Genomic DNA, 15735 nt, shown 5'->3' on the forward strand with positions numbered 1-15735 from the left:
TTATTGGGGAAAGCACTGCAGCTTTCCTCACAAAACATTGTCAATTGCTACAATATTTTTCCTCATGGGTTTTTTTCCTTCCAAAATTATTTTTGTTGGTTTTTTTTTAATATTAAGTTGGTAGAGAATTTAGCTTTGTGATTTTTTTTGCTTTTTATGTACAGAAAAGCTACATCATATGGCGAAAGCACTGTATCTTTCCTCCCAAAACACTGTGGATTACTACAAATCATTATGTTCAGTCTCTAAGTTTTTTATCACCAACACAACTTTTTTTTTCCATCATGAAATATTGGCTCCATCATACCTTTAGTTTCTATTACTTATCCAGCGCTGGTTCACAAATATAACATTATCAAGTATATTTGTTTTATACGCCCATAGCAACGCGCGAGTATGCCATCTCATTCTTCTATATGCTAAAACCATGTACCTGTTTTACTTTAGTAAAGCAAGTGCCCCCACTTTTTTTTCTTAATTTTTTTTTTATTTTCATCATTTTTTATTTAATTTGATTCTCATACCTTTTTTATCAGTTAATTGGATTATTTTTAATTTGACCAAGTCAACTGAGTCATGTTAGAGCAACTCTCACACATTTAATTTAAACATGAGCTGGGCAAAGAGTCAAGTTGAAGAGGTTTTAAGGTTGATCCACTAGATCGAATTTAATAACAATTTTAAATAGTTCTCTATGAAATGAATATTTTTTATTATGTTAAAACAAATTGATTTGGTTCATGAAGTAGTGCGGATATATAAACTATAACAAGTCAAATAATTGTTAATTGAAATTAAAGAAATCTATAATAGCCTAGTTTTTAACTATAGCATATGAGTAAATTCATTTTGGATTATAATAGTGAAATGGTGATTTTGCCCTTCACTCCAAGATCATTATGTCGTTCTAGGATTAAGGTAACTATAAGGGGTGATTTAGGTGTCACTAATTTTTTTTTAAAATACAAATTAATTCAAATAAACATAATAACCAATAATTAGTACTTAAAAGTGCATTTTTATCAAGGTTCTATATCATCATTTTGCACTTGAAGTATCAATAACTCCTTAACTAAAGCATGTTTTATAATAACATATCTAATAATATAAGATACCTTTAATTTATGGTAAATGTTCATCTTAAATGCAGGCCTATCACATAAATGAAAGAATTGATTGATGAGTTGAAGTACTGAAATTGAAAGGACAAAGAGATGACCAAACTTAGAAAAGAGATGTTGGTGTAGTCCAAACTGGAACATTGTTCTGTAATCGGGTCATATCTGAAGCTGTAGATCTCGGACTGAGGTCTACTTTATATGGATGGAAAGGTAAGACATAGGCCTACAACTTTCATACGGAACCCAAGATTTAACAAGGCCGTTTTCAAGTCCAAATTATAGCAACAACGAAAAAGTCTGAATCTGTCCTACAGCCCAGACACTGTTCAGTGTTCAGCCCATATCTCGAGTTCTAGAAGTCCAAATGATCTCAAATTTTTACCCTGGAAAGATGAGACAATTTCCTATAACTTTCATGTTGAAGTCTGTTCCAATTATGACGTTATCAATGATGTTTTTAGTAGACAAGAAGATAAGAATTGTCACCAAGTCAAGATGTGGCCACTCATTCATCAATTAGTCAACAAATCAATAGTTCTGAATTTTGGCCTATAAAAGGAGGCATTGCCATGTATTTAGGCATCTTGGTGTTCAGATCACGATCATGCTCTTGCTCTCTCTTTTGTAATACTTAAGTTTTGTTTATATTAATCTCTTTTTTATGCCTTTCATTTCCTTTTCTTTACTTAGTTAACTTCTTTCTCATTTATGTTCTTATCTTGTTTGTTTATGTTTCTTTCTTTCATTATGTGTAGCTAAGTTAATCATGTCAAGGTGAAAATGGTACACTAATGGTGTAAGAATAAGTATAATATAAACTTAACATGGACTTTAATGTTGGATACTAACATGCTTTGTATTTGTTATCTTGTTCACTTTTAATACTTTGCTTGTTAAATGGTTAATCTAGATTTATGTTGTATAACAATTGGTACAACAAATACTTGGCACTTTCATAGCCCATACTGTATGGTATAACCGACACCCGAGCTATGAAAGGAACTTGATTTGTTGTTAACATAAGTTATAATCATGAATGCCTGACAACATTTACAAGTATTAGCATTATTCGAATAAGATAACTAATGTAATCATGTTAACAATTTATAATCTGATTGGAACCTCCTTGTGTGTGGTTTCTAATTGAATAATAAGAGTTTATACTATACTTGTTTGAAATATCATTAGTGGATCCTCTAACCTTGACATTTGTTATTATCATTGTTTAATCCTTACGTTAATCTTCCATCTCAAAGTTCTCATCAACTTCTTCTTCATCATCTTTATTATTATCATTATTAATAGTATTATTGGTATTACTGCTACTACTGCTACTACTACTACTACTACTATTATTATTGTCATTGTTATTGTTGTTACCATTGTTGTTGTATTATTGTTGTTTATAATTTATAAAATTAACCTCCATGTGGTTCGACCCCGGTCTTGCCGGGTTATTTATTACTTCGACACTCCTACACTTAGGAAAAGACATCAATCTTTTGGTCGTGTCAAGTTTTTGGCGCCGTTGCTGGGAAGGTAAATTCTTGTACAAATTATAGTATTTATTTTAATTTCTCTTTTCACTTTTCTTGTATCTAATTTTGTTTATTTTTTTTGTTGTTTTGTTTCTTTTTGTTTTGTTTTCTTCTTTTTTTTATTCTCTTTTTACACGAGCATGAGAGTATGGTCACATATATTAAGTGGTGGACTTTGTAGGGTATCCTCATCATTTTCAGAAAATATGGCCAAAGAAGATAACCAATCGCTTCATAATGAGAATAATGAGAATATTCAGGGTAGAACACTTAAAGACCACATGAATTCCACAAGAACAAGTGCACCCTCATGCATAGTTTTTCCACCTGATGCATCTCATTTTAATTTTAAGTCAGACATTATTCAACTTTTACCTTCTTTTCATGGTTTAGATTTAGAAAATCCATACTTGCATTTAAGGGAATTTGAGGAGGTTTGTAACACCTATAATGACTCAAATTGTAGCATGAACACCATCAGGTTAAAGCTTTTTTCTTTTTCATTAAAAGATAAAGCTAAAACATGGCTACAAAATTTGAGACCTGGATCCATTCGTGCTTGGGATGAAATGCAACAACAATTTTTAAAGAAGTTTTTTCCATCTCACAGAACAAACTCTTTCAAAAGACAAATAATTAATTTCACTAAAAAACCAGGAGAAACATTTTACCAATGTTGGGATAGGTATCGAGACTTGCTTAATACTTGCCCTCATCATGGTTTTGAAACATGGAGATTGGTGTCACATTTTTATGAAGGGTTAACTCCTAGAGATAGGCAAATGGTTGAATTGATATGTAATGGAACTTTTAAGGATAAAGACCCTAATGAAGCAATGGAATACCTAGACTTGCTAGCTGAAAATGCGTAAAATTGGGACAATACAGGAACTTATAAGGCACCAAGTAAAACTCAACCTCATACATCTAGTGGAGGTATGTACAACTTTAGGGAAGATCATGACCTCCTAGCCAAGTTTGCATCTTTAGCTAGAAAAGTCGAGGCACTAGAATTAAAAAAGAGTGTGGTCAACTAAAACCTGTTCAAGACATTATGTGTCAAATCTATGAAACCAATGAACATTCAACCAATGATTGTCCAACTTTGCCTTCTTTTAAGGAATGTCTCCATGAACAAGCCCATGCTTTAAACAGTTTCCAAAGGCCCAATAATAACCCATACTCGCAAAGATACAACCCTGGTTGGAGAAATCACCTAAATTTCAATTGGAAGAGTGATAACAATAATGCACAAACTTCACAGCCACCGTTTCAAGCACACCATAATTTCCAAAATTCTCATGGATATACACCTCCTTATGCTCCACCTCCTAGAAGAAATGTTGAGGAAATATTGCATGCATTCATTGAAAAGCAAGAGATGATCAACACTCAATTTGCTCAAAGCACGACTGATTTTAAAGATACTCTTGCAAAATTGACATCTGCTCTCAGTTTCCAAGAGAAAGGTAAGTTTCCATCTCAACCACAATAAAATCCAAAAGGGCAATACAATGTGAATGCAAGTAGTTCTGGAAGCCAACACATGGATCAAGCCAAATCAGTCATCACTCTTCGCAGTGGTAAGGTTATTGAAAAACTCATTTTTGAACCTTGTGAGAAAGATGATAAGTCAATCTCTGAGGGTAAGGAAAGGGTTGAATCTGAACATTTTAAAGAAAATACTGATTCTTCGCCAGCACTTCCATTTCCTCATGCCATGACCAAACAAAAGAAAGTCAATCACAACTCTGAAATCTTTGAAACTTTCAAACATGTAAGGATCAATAAACCTTTGTTGGATGCTATTAAACAGGTTCCTTCTTATGCTAAATTTTTGAAAGATCTGTGCACTGTGAAGAGAAAACTGAATGTGAAAAAGAAAGCCTTTTTAGCCGAACAAGTAAGTGTTATTCTTTAAAACAATAATGCTTTAAAATATAAAGACCCTGGTTGTCCTACAATTTCATGCTTTATTGGAGAACATAAAATTGAAAGAGCTTTACTTGATCTTAGAGCTAGTGTGAATATACTTCCATATTCAGTTTTTCAAAGTCTCAATCTAGGTGAGTTAAAACCAACTTCTGTGACTCTTTTACTTGCTGATAGATCTGTAAAAGTGCCTAGAGAAATAGTTGAAGATGTGTTAGTACAAGTTGATAAATTCATTTATCCTGTGGATTTTATTGTCTTGGACACACAACCTGTTGAAGCATGTAATTCATTTCCTGTTATTTTAGGACGTCCGTTTCTTGCAACTTCTAATGCATTAATTAATTGTAGGAATGGACTGATGAAGCTATCTTTTGAAAATATGACATTGGAGATGAATATTTTCAACATTTGCAAGCAACTTGCAGATGATAATGATTTACAGGAAGTGGACTTTATTGAAAAATTAGTTCATGACCAATTTCAAACCACTTCCAGTGAAATTGAGATTGATGAATCTGATGATTTACAAATGGTTTATTTTTAGGAAGAATCAAAGGCAAATAGTTGGAGACCGAAAATTGAGGAATTGCCACCACGATCAATTGAGTCCATACCTTCAAATGTTCAACCACCAAAACAGGATTTGAAGTCGTTACCATTCAATCTCAAATACTCATTTTTAGGAGAAAATGAAACTTTTCTGGTAATAATCTCTTCCAAACTTAATGCACATCAAGAAGGTATGTTATTACAAACTCTGAAAATACACAAAAATGTATTAGGATGGACCATAGCTGACATAAAAGGAATTAGTCCTTTGATTCGCACACACAGGATTTATCTGGAGAAAAATGTTAAACCCTCCAGAGAAATGCAACGAAGGCTTAATCCTAAAATGAAAGAAGTAGTGAAAAATGAAGTCATTAAGCTTCTAGATAATGGAATCATTTATCCTATTTCTGACAGCAAATGGGTAAGTCCTACCCAAGTTGTACCCAAAAAGTCTGGAGTCACTGTGATAACAAATGAGAAAAATGAGTTAATTCCAACTAGGACTATTACTGGTTGGCGCATATGCATTAACTATGGGAAACTTAATTCAATGACTAGAAAAGATCATTTTCCTTTACCTTTCATGGATCAAATCCTAGAAAGAGTTACAGGTCATGAATTTTATTGTTTCCTAGATGGCTATTCAGGTTATAACCAAATTGAAATTGCATTGGAAGATCAAAAGAAGACTACTTTCACATGTCCATTTGGTACTTTTGCATATCGAAGGATGCCTTTTGGATTATGTAATGCACCAGCCACGTTTCAAATATGCATGCTCAGTATATTTAGTGATATGGTTGAACGTTTTCTTGAAATTTTTATGGATGATTTTTCTATTTTTGGCGATTCATTTGATGATTGTTTGACTAACTTAGAAAAGGTTTTGAGCAGGTGTGAAGAGAAGAATCTTGTACTGAATTGGGAAAAATGTCACTTTATGGTAACAAACGGCATTGTACTTGGTCACATTGTTTCATTAAAAGGAATTGAGGTTGACAAATCTAAAATTGAGTTAATTGCTAACTTGCCAACACCAAAATCTATTAAAGATGTTAGATCATTCTTAGGACATGCTGGTTTTTATAGAAGGTTCATCAAAAATTTTAGTGTGATATCTAAGCCCTTGAGTAACCTTCTAACAAAGGATAATATTTTTGAATGGACTGAACATTGTGAAGAAGCCTTTGTTAAACTTAAAAACTTGCTTACTTCTGCTCCTATCATTCAACCTCTTGATTGGTCATTGCCTTTTGAAATAATATGTGACGCTAGTGATTATGTCGTGGGTGCTGTCTTAGGACAAAGAAAAGATAAGAAACCCTATGTGATTTACTATGCAAGTAAAACTTTGAATAGTGCTCAAATGAATTACACCACCACTGAAAAAGAATTACTTGCAGTAGTATTTACATGTGAAAAATTCAAGTCTTATCTTGTTGGCTCAGCTGTTGTTGTTTTTAGTGATCATGCAGCATTGAAATATCTTCTTTCTAAGAAAGATTCTAAGGCTAGATTGGTTCGGTGGATTTTGTTACTTCAAGAATTTGATATCACAATCAAAGACAAGAAAGGCACCGAAAATATTGTTGCAGATCACTTGTCAAGATTGACAACAGATTCGAGATCTGACATCACACCAATCGATGACTACTTTCCTAACGAATCTTTATTTTATGTCTCTACAATGCCTTGGTATGTTAATATTGTTAATTTTCTTGTTTCAGGACAATTGCCGGCTTATTGGAGTGCCCAAGACAAAAGAAAGTTCTTGAACGAAGTAAAGAACTTTTATTGGGATGACCCTTATTTATTCAAATATTGTCCTGATCAAATATTTCGAAGATGCATTCCTGACAATGAGGTAAGTTGTGTCATTAAATTTTATCATTCTGAAGCATATGGAGGTCATTTCTTATCAAGAAAGACCACTGCAAAAATCCTACAAAGTGGATTTTACTGGCCCACCATGTTCAAGGACTCACATGCATTCTGAAAGACTTGTGAAAACTGTCAAAAGTTGGGATCTATTTCAAAACGTCACATGATGCCTTTAAACCCTATTCTTGTCATTGAGATCTTTGACTGTTGGGGTATAGATTTTATGAGTCCATTTCCTCCTTCATTTGGTTTCTTGTACATATTAGTTGCAGTAGATTATGTTTCAAAATGGATAGAGGCAATTCCAAGTCAAAACAATGATCACAAAACAGTGATAAAGTTTTTGAAAGAAAATATTTTGAGTCGATTTGGAATCCCTCGAGCCATGATAAGTGATGGTGGAATACATTTTTGCAACAAGCCATTTGAGTCTTTAATGAAGAAATATGGAATCACACACAAAATTGCCACCCCTTATCACCCTCAAACAAGTGGACAAGTAGAGCTTGCTAATAGGGAGATCAAACAAATCTTGGAAAAAACAGTGAACCCAAATAGGAAAGACTGGTCTTTAAGACTTAATGATGCACTTTGGGCTTATCGAACTGCTTATAAAACATCATTAGGTATGTCACCTTATAGACTAGTTTATGAAAAACCTTGTCACTTGCCTGTGGAACTTGAACATAAAGCTTATTGGGCTATTAAAGCTTTCAATCCAAACCTTGATGATGCTAGTCAGCTGCGTAAGTTACAAATAAATGAGCTTGAGGAAATAAGAAATGATGCATATGAGAATTCAAAAATTCATAAAGCAAGAATCAAAGAATTTCATGACAGAAGAATCTTGAGAAAAACATTTGATGTTGGTCAAAAAGTTTTGCTTTATAATTCTCGACTCCATTTATTTCCTGGAAAGCTAAGATCAAGATGGAGTGGTCCTTTTATTGTGAAACATGTGTATCCATATGGGGCCTGTGATATCGAGAATCCAAATAATGGCAATGTTTTCAAGGTAAATAGACATCGTTTGAAAGTTTACTTTGACAATTTTTCAGTTGAAAATGACTCTATTGAACTGAGTGATCCTGTATATAAAGAATGACTCTTTTTCTCACATTGTTTTGTGTTTCATTTTGGTGTGAGCTTTGTTTTGCTAGTCTTTCTCACCCCGGTCAAATGGCTGATAACAGTACTCCGTGACTTCAGTCGGTTCTTTCAGTTTCCCATAATAACTGATATCTGTATATATTTGTGCAATACTTTGCTCTTTCTCCCTTCTTTGACTCTCTTCTCCAATTCTCATTTAAAAATGGACACCACTCTTGAAAAATTGAAAAAGTACTTTCCCGCTATGCCTCAGAATGCGATTACAAAAATTTACCGTGCTAGGTGTGCAAGATTGAAGTTATTAATGAATCATGGAATTCCTGAAGATATTTGCTGGCTGATTGAAGCAAAGGTCCGATTATCAGGTAAGTCCTCCAATTCTTTCATTTCACACATGCCTGGAACAGGTAAAAGCACTTTTGCAAAGAAACGTCGTGCAAAACGACTGAAAGTCTGTCACAAATGTGCCAGATGGACTTGTAATGCAACATGTCATTCTTTAGGAATGGTATCTATAAACCGTGAAGATAAAATACAATTCATTAAGGATGGCCTGAGTAAGGAGTCTTTAGATGATCTTCTATTAACCCTCGAGACACATCCTAATGGAGATGTGCATCGTGCTATTCATGATTTATGGCCACAATTCCATAAAGAACATGATCGACTTATTCTTGGGAATCTAACTATAAAAGACCCTGTTTGCCAGTTTTTAAGAAAACTGGATGGGAAGCCTATCCCTGACCCATAGAGGGCGTTTAAGTCGTTCTTAGACGTAAAACCAAGGGAAGATGTGAGCCACAATCACAACTACATGTACATACACATGTTTTTCAAAATAAATAAATAAATAGAGAGAGAGTGTGTGTGTGAGACTCCAGTTGGCCTACATATAGGTGGTATGATTGCATCTTCAATTTCTCATCTATAAACTCTTCTCTTCCTTTCCCTCATTTATACTCAACCCTTACATTAGACAGATATAGAAGTGTGTAGAAATGGCAGGTTCCTCAAGTTATCACATAAAAAATATTTGTGTTTTCAGTGGATCCAGTCCTGGAAAGGAAATAGTGTTTTTAGAATCAGCAAATCATCTTGGTCAAGTACTAGGTGAGAGAAAGATTCATTTAGTGTATAGTGGAGGCAGCCTTAGGTTAATGGGGGGTGTGTCAATAGCTGTATTTTTAGGAGGAAGTCAAGTTTTAGGGGTTGTCCCCAAAGCTTTAGCAAAAGGGGACATCATTGGAAAAACAATTGGAGAGGAACTACAGGTCTCCACAATGTTTGATCGAATAAATGCAATGTTTAACCATGCTAACGCCTTCATTGCCTTACCAGGTGGTCTGGGCACATTGGAAGAGATCTTTCATATTTCCTCTTGAGCCCAACTTCATATTCACCATAAACCTATAGGTTTGCTCAATTTTAATGGTTTTTATGATAATTTGTTGTCTTTTCTTGATTAAGCTGTGGAACATGAATTTCTAACATCTTCGGCACGACAAATCATAATCTCTGCTGCTACTGCTGAACAATTGATCGACCAACTACAATCTTTCACCCCTGTAATTGATCCTTCCATGAGTCGTATAAATTGGTCAACTAAGGAAAGCCGTAAAAAGCTTAGATTGGATTTGAGCCTTCGTTTGTGAATCCTTGTGTCTTTTGGTTTTATTAATAGCATATTATTTTGTGTTGTTATTTCTTACATTTGTTTAAGTGTGTTTTAGGTTTGTCAGTGTTCGTTGTTTTAGGTGATGTTTTCTATACTCTATCTTTCTATCTTATGACATTGAGGATAATGTCTTGTTTTGGTTGGGGGGAGAGGGTAGTAGTTGACATTAAAAAAACAAAAAAAAACTAACTTACTAACTGTTTTTGCTATTATTAAAGTCATTTGACAAAACTGTTATTACTAGGATGGCAGAGTAAGGAGGAATTTTAGTGACTCTTGAGACGCATCTTAGTAAACATTTTCCAATGGTTATTTGCAATATTCATAACAAGGCCTATTAGAATACTTCTTGAAATATTCAGGTTTACAAACTCTCACATTATCACTTGATTTTGCTCATATACTCATTCAAGTATTCTTAAACCTTCATTTTCACACACACACTGTAACATATGATTGTGGGTTGCATATTGGATTATTATATTATTTATTTTCTTTTGTTAAAGGTAACAACTAAGGGATATGGATAGTCTATAATTTGCAAAAAAAAAATGATGATAATAAAAACGTAGATAAGTTTGATTTCATAGCCTCCATAACCTAAGCAATTAAGCCCGAATGGGTGTTTTAACACCTAATACCCTAAAGTCAACTGACTTGGGAGCTATTGGCTCAAAGCTTGTTATATAGGTTAAGGAGAAAAGCTTAAGGGAATCAAACATTGCACTATCTACATATCAGTATCTGTAACCAGAGTTACTAAGCTCGTAGGGGTGTCTCAACACCTAATACCCTAAGATCAACTGGTCTGGGAGTCATTAGCCGAAAGCTCATTACATGGGTTAAAGATGCATTGTGTTTTAAGTTATATGTATATATATTAAAAAAAATAAAATAAAATAAAATAATCCCAACCCAAGGAAGTTAACCTTAAACATTATAACAAAATATTGTTTTCTTCCAATAAAAGCCCCATCATCTATGTTTCATACATTGAGCACATAAACAAGGAAGGTTTATTAATATTTTGTTGAGATATTGAGCAGATATATAAAATTTAATGAGAGTTTGTTTATCTTGATAGATTAATGGAAGTTGAATGATAAATGCCTTACTTTGTGGAATTTGCAAATTGTTTCTCTATTTTAACGCTTTAATTACTAGGAACTAGTAATAAGCTGGTTGGGGGGTGTGATTAGTACTTTAAAGTGCATTTTTATCAAGGTTTTATATCATCATTTTGCACTTGAAGTATCAATAACTCCTTAACTAAAGCATGTTTTATAATAACATATCTAATAATATAAGACACCTTTAATTTATGGTAAATATTCATCTTAAATGCAGGCCTATCACATAAATGAAAGAATTGATTGATGAGTTGAAGTACTGAAATTGAAAGGATAAAGAGATGGCCAAACTTAGAAAAGAGATGTTGGTGCAGTCCAAACTGGAACATTGTTCGGTAATCGGGTCATATCTGAAGCTGTAGATATCGGATTTAGGTCTACTTTATATGGATGGAAAGGTAATATATAAGCCTACAACTTTCATGGGGAGCCCAAGATTTAACAAGGCCGTTTTCAAGTCCAAATTGTAGCAACAACGAAGAAGTCTGAATCTGTCCTGCAGCCCAGACATTATTCAGTGTTCAGCCCATATCTCGAGTTCTAGAAGTCCAAATGATCTCAAATTTTTATCCTGGAAAGGTGAGACAATTTCCTATAACTTTCATGATTGAAGTCTGTTCAAATTATGACGTTATCAATGATGTTTTTGGCAGACAAGAAGATAAGAATTGTCACCAAGTCAAGATGTGGTCACTCATTCATCAATTAGTCAACAAATCAATAGTTCTGAATTTTGGCCTATAAAAGGAGGCATTTGTCATGTATTAAGGCATCTTGGTGTTCAGATCAAGATCATGCTCTTGCTCTCTCTTTTGTAATACTTAAGTTTTGTTTATATTAATCTCTTTTTTATGCCTTTCATTTCCTTTTCTTTACTTAGTTAACTTCTTTCTCATTTATGTTCTTATCTTGTTTGTTTATGTTTCTTTCTTTCATTATGTGTAGCTAAGTTAATTATGTCAAGGTGAAAAGGGTACACTAATGGTGTAAGAATAAGTATAATATAAACTTAACATGGACCTTAATGTTGGATACTAACATGCTTTGTATTTGTTATCTTGTTCACTTTTAATACTTTGCTTGTTAAATGGTTAATCTAGATTTATGTTGTATAACAATTGGTACAACAAATACTTGGCACTTTCATAGCCCATACTGTATGGTATAACCGACACCCGAGCTATGAAAGGAACTTGATTTGTTGTTAACATAAGTTATAATCATGAATGCCTGACAACATTTACAAGTATTAGCATTATTCGAATAAGATAACTAATGTAATCATGTTAACAATTTATAATCTGATTGGAACCTCCTTGTGTGTGGTTTCTAATTGAATAATAAGAGTTTATACTATACTTGTTTGAAATATCATTAGTGGATCCTCTAACCTTGACATTTGTTGTTATCATTGTTTAATCCTTACGTTAATCTTCCATCTCAAAGTTCTCATCAACTTCTTCTTCATCATCTTTATTATTATCATTATTAATAGTATTATTGGTATTACTACTACTACTACTACTACTACTACTACTACTACTACTACTACTACTACTACTACTATTATTATTATTATTGTCATTGTTATTGTTGTTACTATTGTTGTTGTATTATTGTTGTTTATAATTTATAAATTAACCTTCCTGTGGTTCGACCCCAGTCTTGTCGAGTTATTTATTACTTCGACACTCCTATACTTGGAAAAAGACATCAATCTTTTGGTCATGTCAACCAACAATATAATTAAAGTGCTTAAAGTAAAGAGACAAGGGAGAGAATTTGCAAACTTATTTTTAACGTGGCTCGGTAAGCCTAGATTCCCATCTCAAGTACCAAACCATACTTGAATATTGTTTTCCTTAACTTGTCCAAGCTTTATAATTCAATGACCACTTGATAAATCCACACCAAGATTTTTATACCATTTGAAAATATTTTCTCTTCAAGTTTTTTCTCTCACTTGAAGATATATCATCTTCAAGATTTTTCTCTTTGTGAAAATACTTTCACCAAAATCAAGAGTTTTCCCCTTAACTCTCAAAGATTTATAAGTGTGATAGATTTATAAGTGTGATTTATAAGTGAATATTACAATTGAAACTTTTAGTATCTCAATATCTCACAAGATAACACTTATAGGATTAATAGAATGAATATTTTTCCCTTGAACTTCTTGATTGATTTCTTCATGAAATCCTTCATGTTTTTTGATATATTCTATGAATAAAATTGTTTAAAACTTATTCTCAATGAAGCATGTTATTAGTCTAATTTTTGTTTTATTGTTATCAACAAAATATATAAAAACATGAATATTTGACCTCAAGGTGAACATATTAAACCTTGCATTGGGGTATAATAGTTTTTTTTTTAATGGTCAAAATGTCATTTTTTAATTGGATGCAGGCAAGAAGGTCTTCACACATTAATTCATTGCAGTAAAATTTCTAGGCATGTCTTTAAGGGCTTTATCATCTTTTTTTTTAGAAAGTCGAATCACTGATCTAACCTTGTCTACTAAAAAAAATAGCATTAAGGGATTTTGGTCTTTTACTTAATTTAAACACAATTAAATTACTTCATTTCCCTTCAAATTAAAAAAAACTTGTCATTCGGTTTAGGGGTACTTTAGTCTATTAGATTTGGTGATTATGTAATTCTCAAGTTTCATTAAGGGTGATAGGGTCTTTTGCTAAATAAAAAAGTTGAAAAAACTAGAGGTGCGTGAGCAGTAGTCGCATGCTTTGAATAGCGCATACGGCGCCATTTGATAGATGAAAGCCTGCTTCTAAGGCGGTCACCGAAGCATCACGGTGACCCCTCCACAACTAGGTTGTGTGTGTGATCTAATTGTCTCAAGTTTGATGCATATGACCTTTTCTTTCTTTTTTCTTTTTTCTTTTTTCTTTTTTCCTCTTTTTTTTTTATTTTCGTGTTGGCCTTCCAAATGCTCAAAGCAGCCTTTCAATTTTATTTTTCTTAAGATTCATTCCGTGTTCTTTAGATTATTATTTGTTTTGTTTTGAATAATTTATGAAATTATTCTTTTTTCAATTTCATCCCCCATGTATTTTTTCATCTGTTAGATTTGGTTCCTATTTTTTTAATTGCTATTTATTTTATCTAAAATGGTTTTTAAAATTGTTTTTCTTTTTTACACTTTCATCATTCTTGAGTTTTTTTCCCTATCAAATATTATCTTTTTTTTAATTGCTATTTTTTTTTTTCCTTGAAAATCTTTAAAAATTGATTTTTTTTTTATGATTTCATCGTTTAACATTTTATCGGTTAGGTGTTTAGCTTTTTGATTGAGCTTAAGTCTAGAATTTAATGAGTTGCAGGTTTCAGAGATTAACTTGGGTTTATGAAGTTCACCCGGGTTTGCTTTGTTTTTTTTTTCTCTTTTCTTAAGCTCGTTTTTTGCCAGTTTCATTCTCAATCTTTTTTTTTCCACTTTTTTATGGGTTCTTTAGTCGTTTTCAAAATAACACAAATTACCTCGAGTTTTTTTTTTGTCTTTGTTAAATTTAGTTTTTTAAAAAAAAAATTAATTAAATTAAGTTAATTGGTTTCATCTTTCAACATTAAATTGGTTAGATGTTGAGCTTCTTGGTTAAGCTCGAGTCTAAAACTTAACAGACCGTAAGTATGAGAGATTAACTTGTGTTTAAGAGGTTCAACCGAGTTTGCTTGATATCTTTTCGCTTTTTTAAAGCTTATTTTCCTCCAGTTTCATCCTCCAATATATTTTTTATTATTATTATGGGATTTTTTAGTTGTTTTGAAAATAACACTGGTTATCTTGGTTTTTTTTTTCTTTGTTGAATTTTTCTTTTTTATAAAGGTTTTTTAATTAAACTAAATTAATTGATTAAGAATAAGCATGAGATGTTTGTTTCATTGTATTTTATTTTATTTTATTTTATTTTATTTGCTTTTTGTGTCGCTATTTTAATAGTGTGTATAGTCTCTTTTAATTATCTAAATTAATCTAATCTGGAGTGTAACTCGGGTCATCTAGCTAGTGAGCAACTACACGAAGTGATGAGTTTCCGACATTTTTAAAAGATTAGCACAAATAATTAAACTTATCAATGTAATAGCACAATTAAAAAAAAATGATAAAATAACATAATTTATATGTCACAATAGAAAAACACAATTTTTATAGCTTGTCACTATTTATAATAACCATGTCCAATAAAAATATTAAATAAAAAATTTTAAAAAACAAACGAAAATTCTCATCAACAAAACTCTAATTATAAAACCACACTAGTATCTTCAAAAAAAAAAAAATTTCAGCAAGATAAATATGATAAAACTATATAAAAACCATGAATGATGACCCGAGTAAACGGAACTTCACACCTAAAAAAGAAGGGTGACAGTCTTGTCCGACGGCCGTACACACATATGCACCGTAAAAAACCACAAACAAACAAATTTGACAGACATATATTAGCTGGATTACACCCTTTAATTGTCTGCACGGCTCCTGAAATTAGTTTCTTCTATTACAAGAGAAGATTAAAAAAAGAAAAATATCGCGGCAAATAATGATGACCGTTGAAAGAAAGCGGTAGGTGAATTGTTTTTTTTTTTTTTTTTGAGGAAAAAGGCACAAGAAAATGGAAGGGGAGGCCGGCGATTCCCCTCCTGTGTGTTCGTGAGTCAGCATGGAAGGAGACAAGAAAGAAATATTATCACATGTGACTTTTTGATAGCTGACCATGATATTTAAGGCCTGTGTTCATGTATAAAATAAGGATTACAAATAAAAATGCTTT

General features: G+C 32.4%; 1 protein-coding gene across 1 annotated transcript; it reads left to right on the forward strand.

The window, feature by feature from the left end:
* Positions 1 to 2544: 2544 nt before the first annotated feature.
* On the forward strand, positions 2545 to 8888 carry LOC133673016 (uncharacterized; the record flags this gene model as incomplete). Its single annotated transcript, XM_062093609.1, has 7 exons — positions 2545 to 2660; positions 3815 to 4128; positions 4225 to 4435; positions 6389 to 6489; positions 6595 to 6841; positions 6874 to 6926; positions 8485 to 8888. Coding segments are annotated over 7 exons (1446 nt in total), but the record flags the coding sequence as incomplete, so codon positions are not given.
* Between the last annotated feature and the right edge of the window lie 6847 nt (positions 8889 to 15735).

Source organism: Populus nigra, chromosome 14 (assembly GCF_951802175.1).
Source record: "Populus nigra chromosome 14, ddPopNigr1.1, whole genome shotgun sequence".
Classification (NCBI taxonomy): Eukaryota; Viridiplantae; Streptophyta; class Magnoliopsida; order Malpighiales; family Salicaceae; genus Populus; species Populus nigra.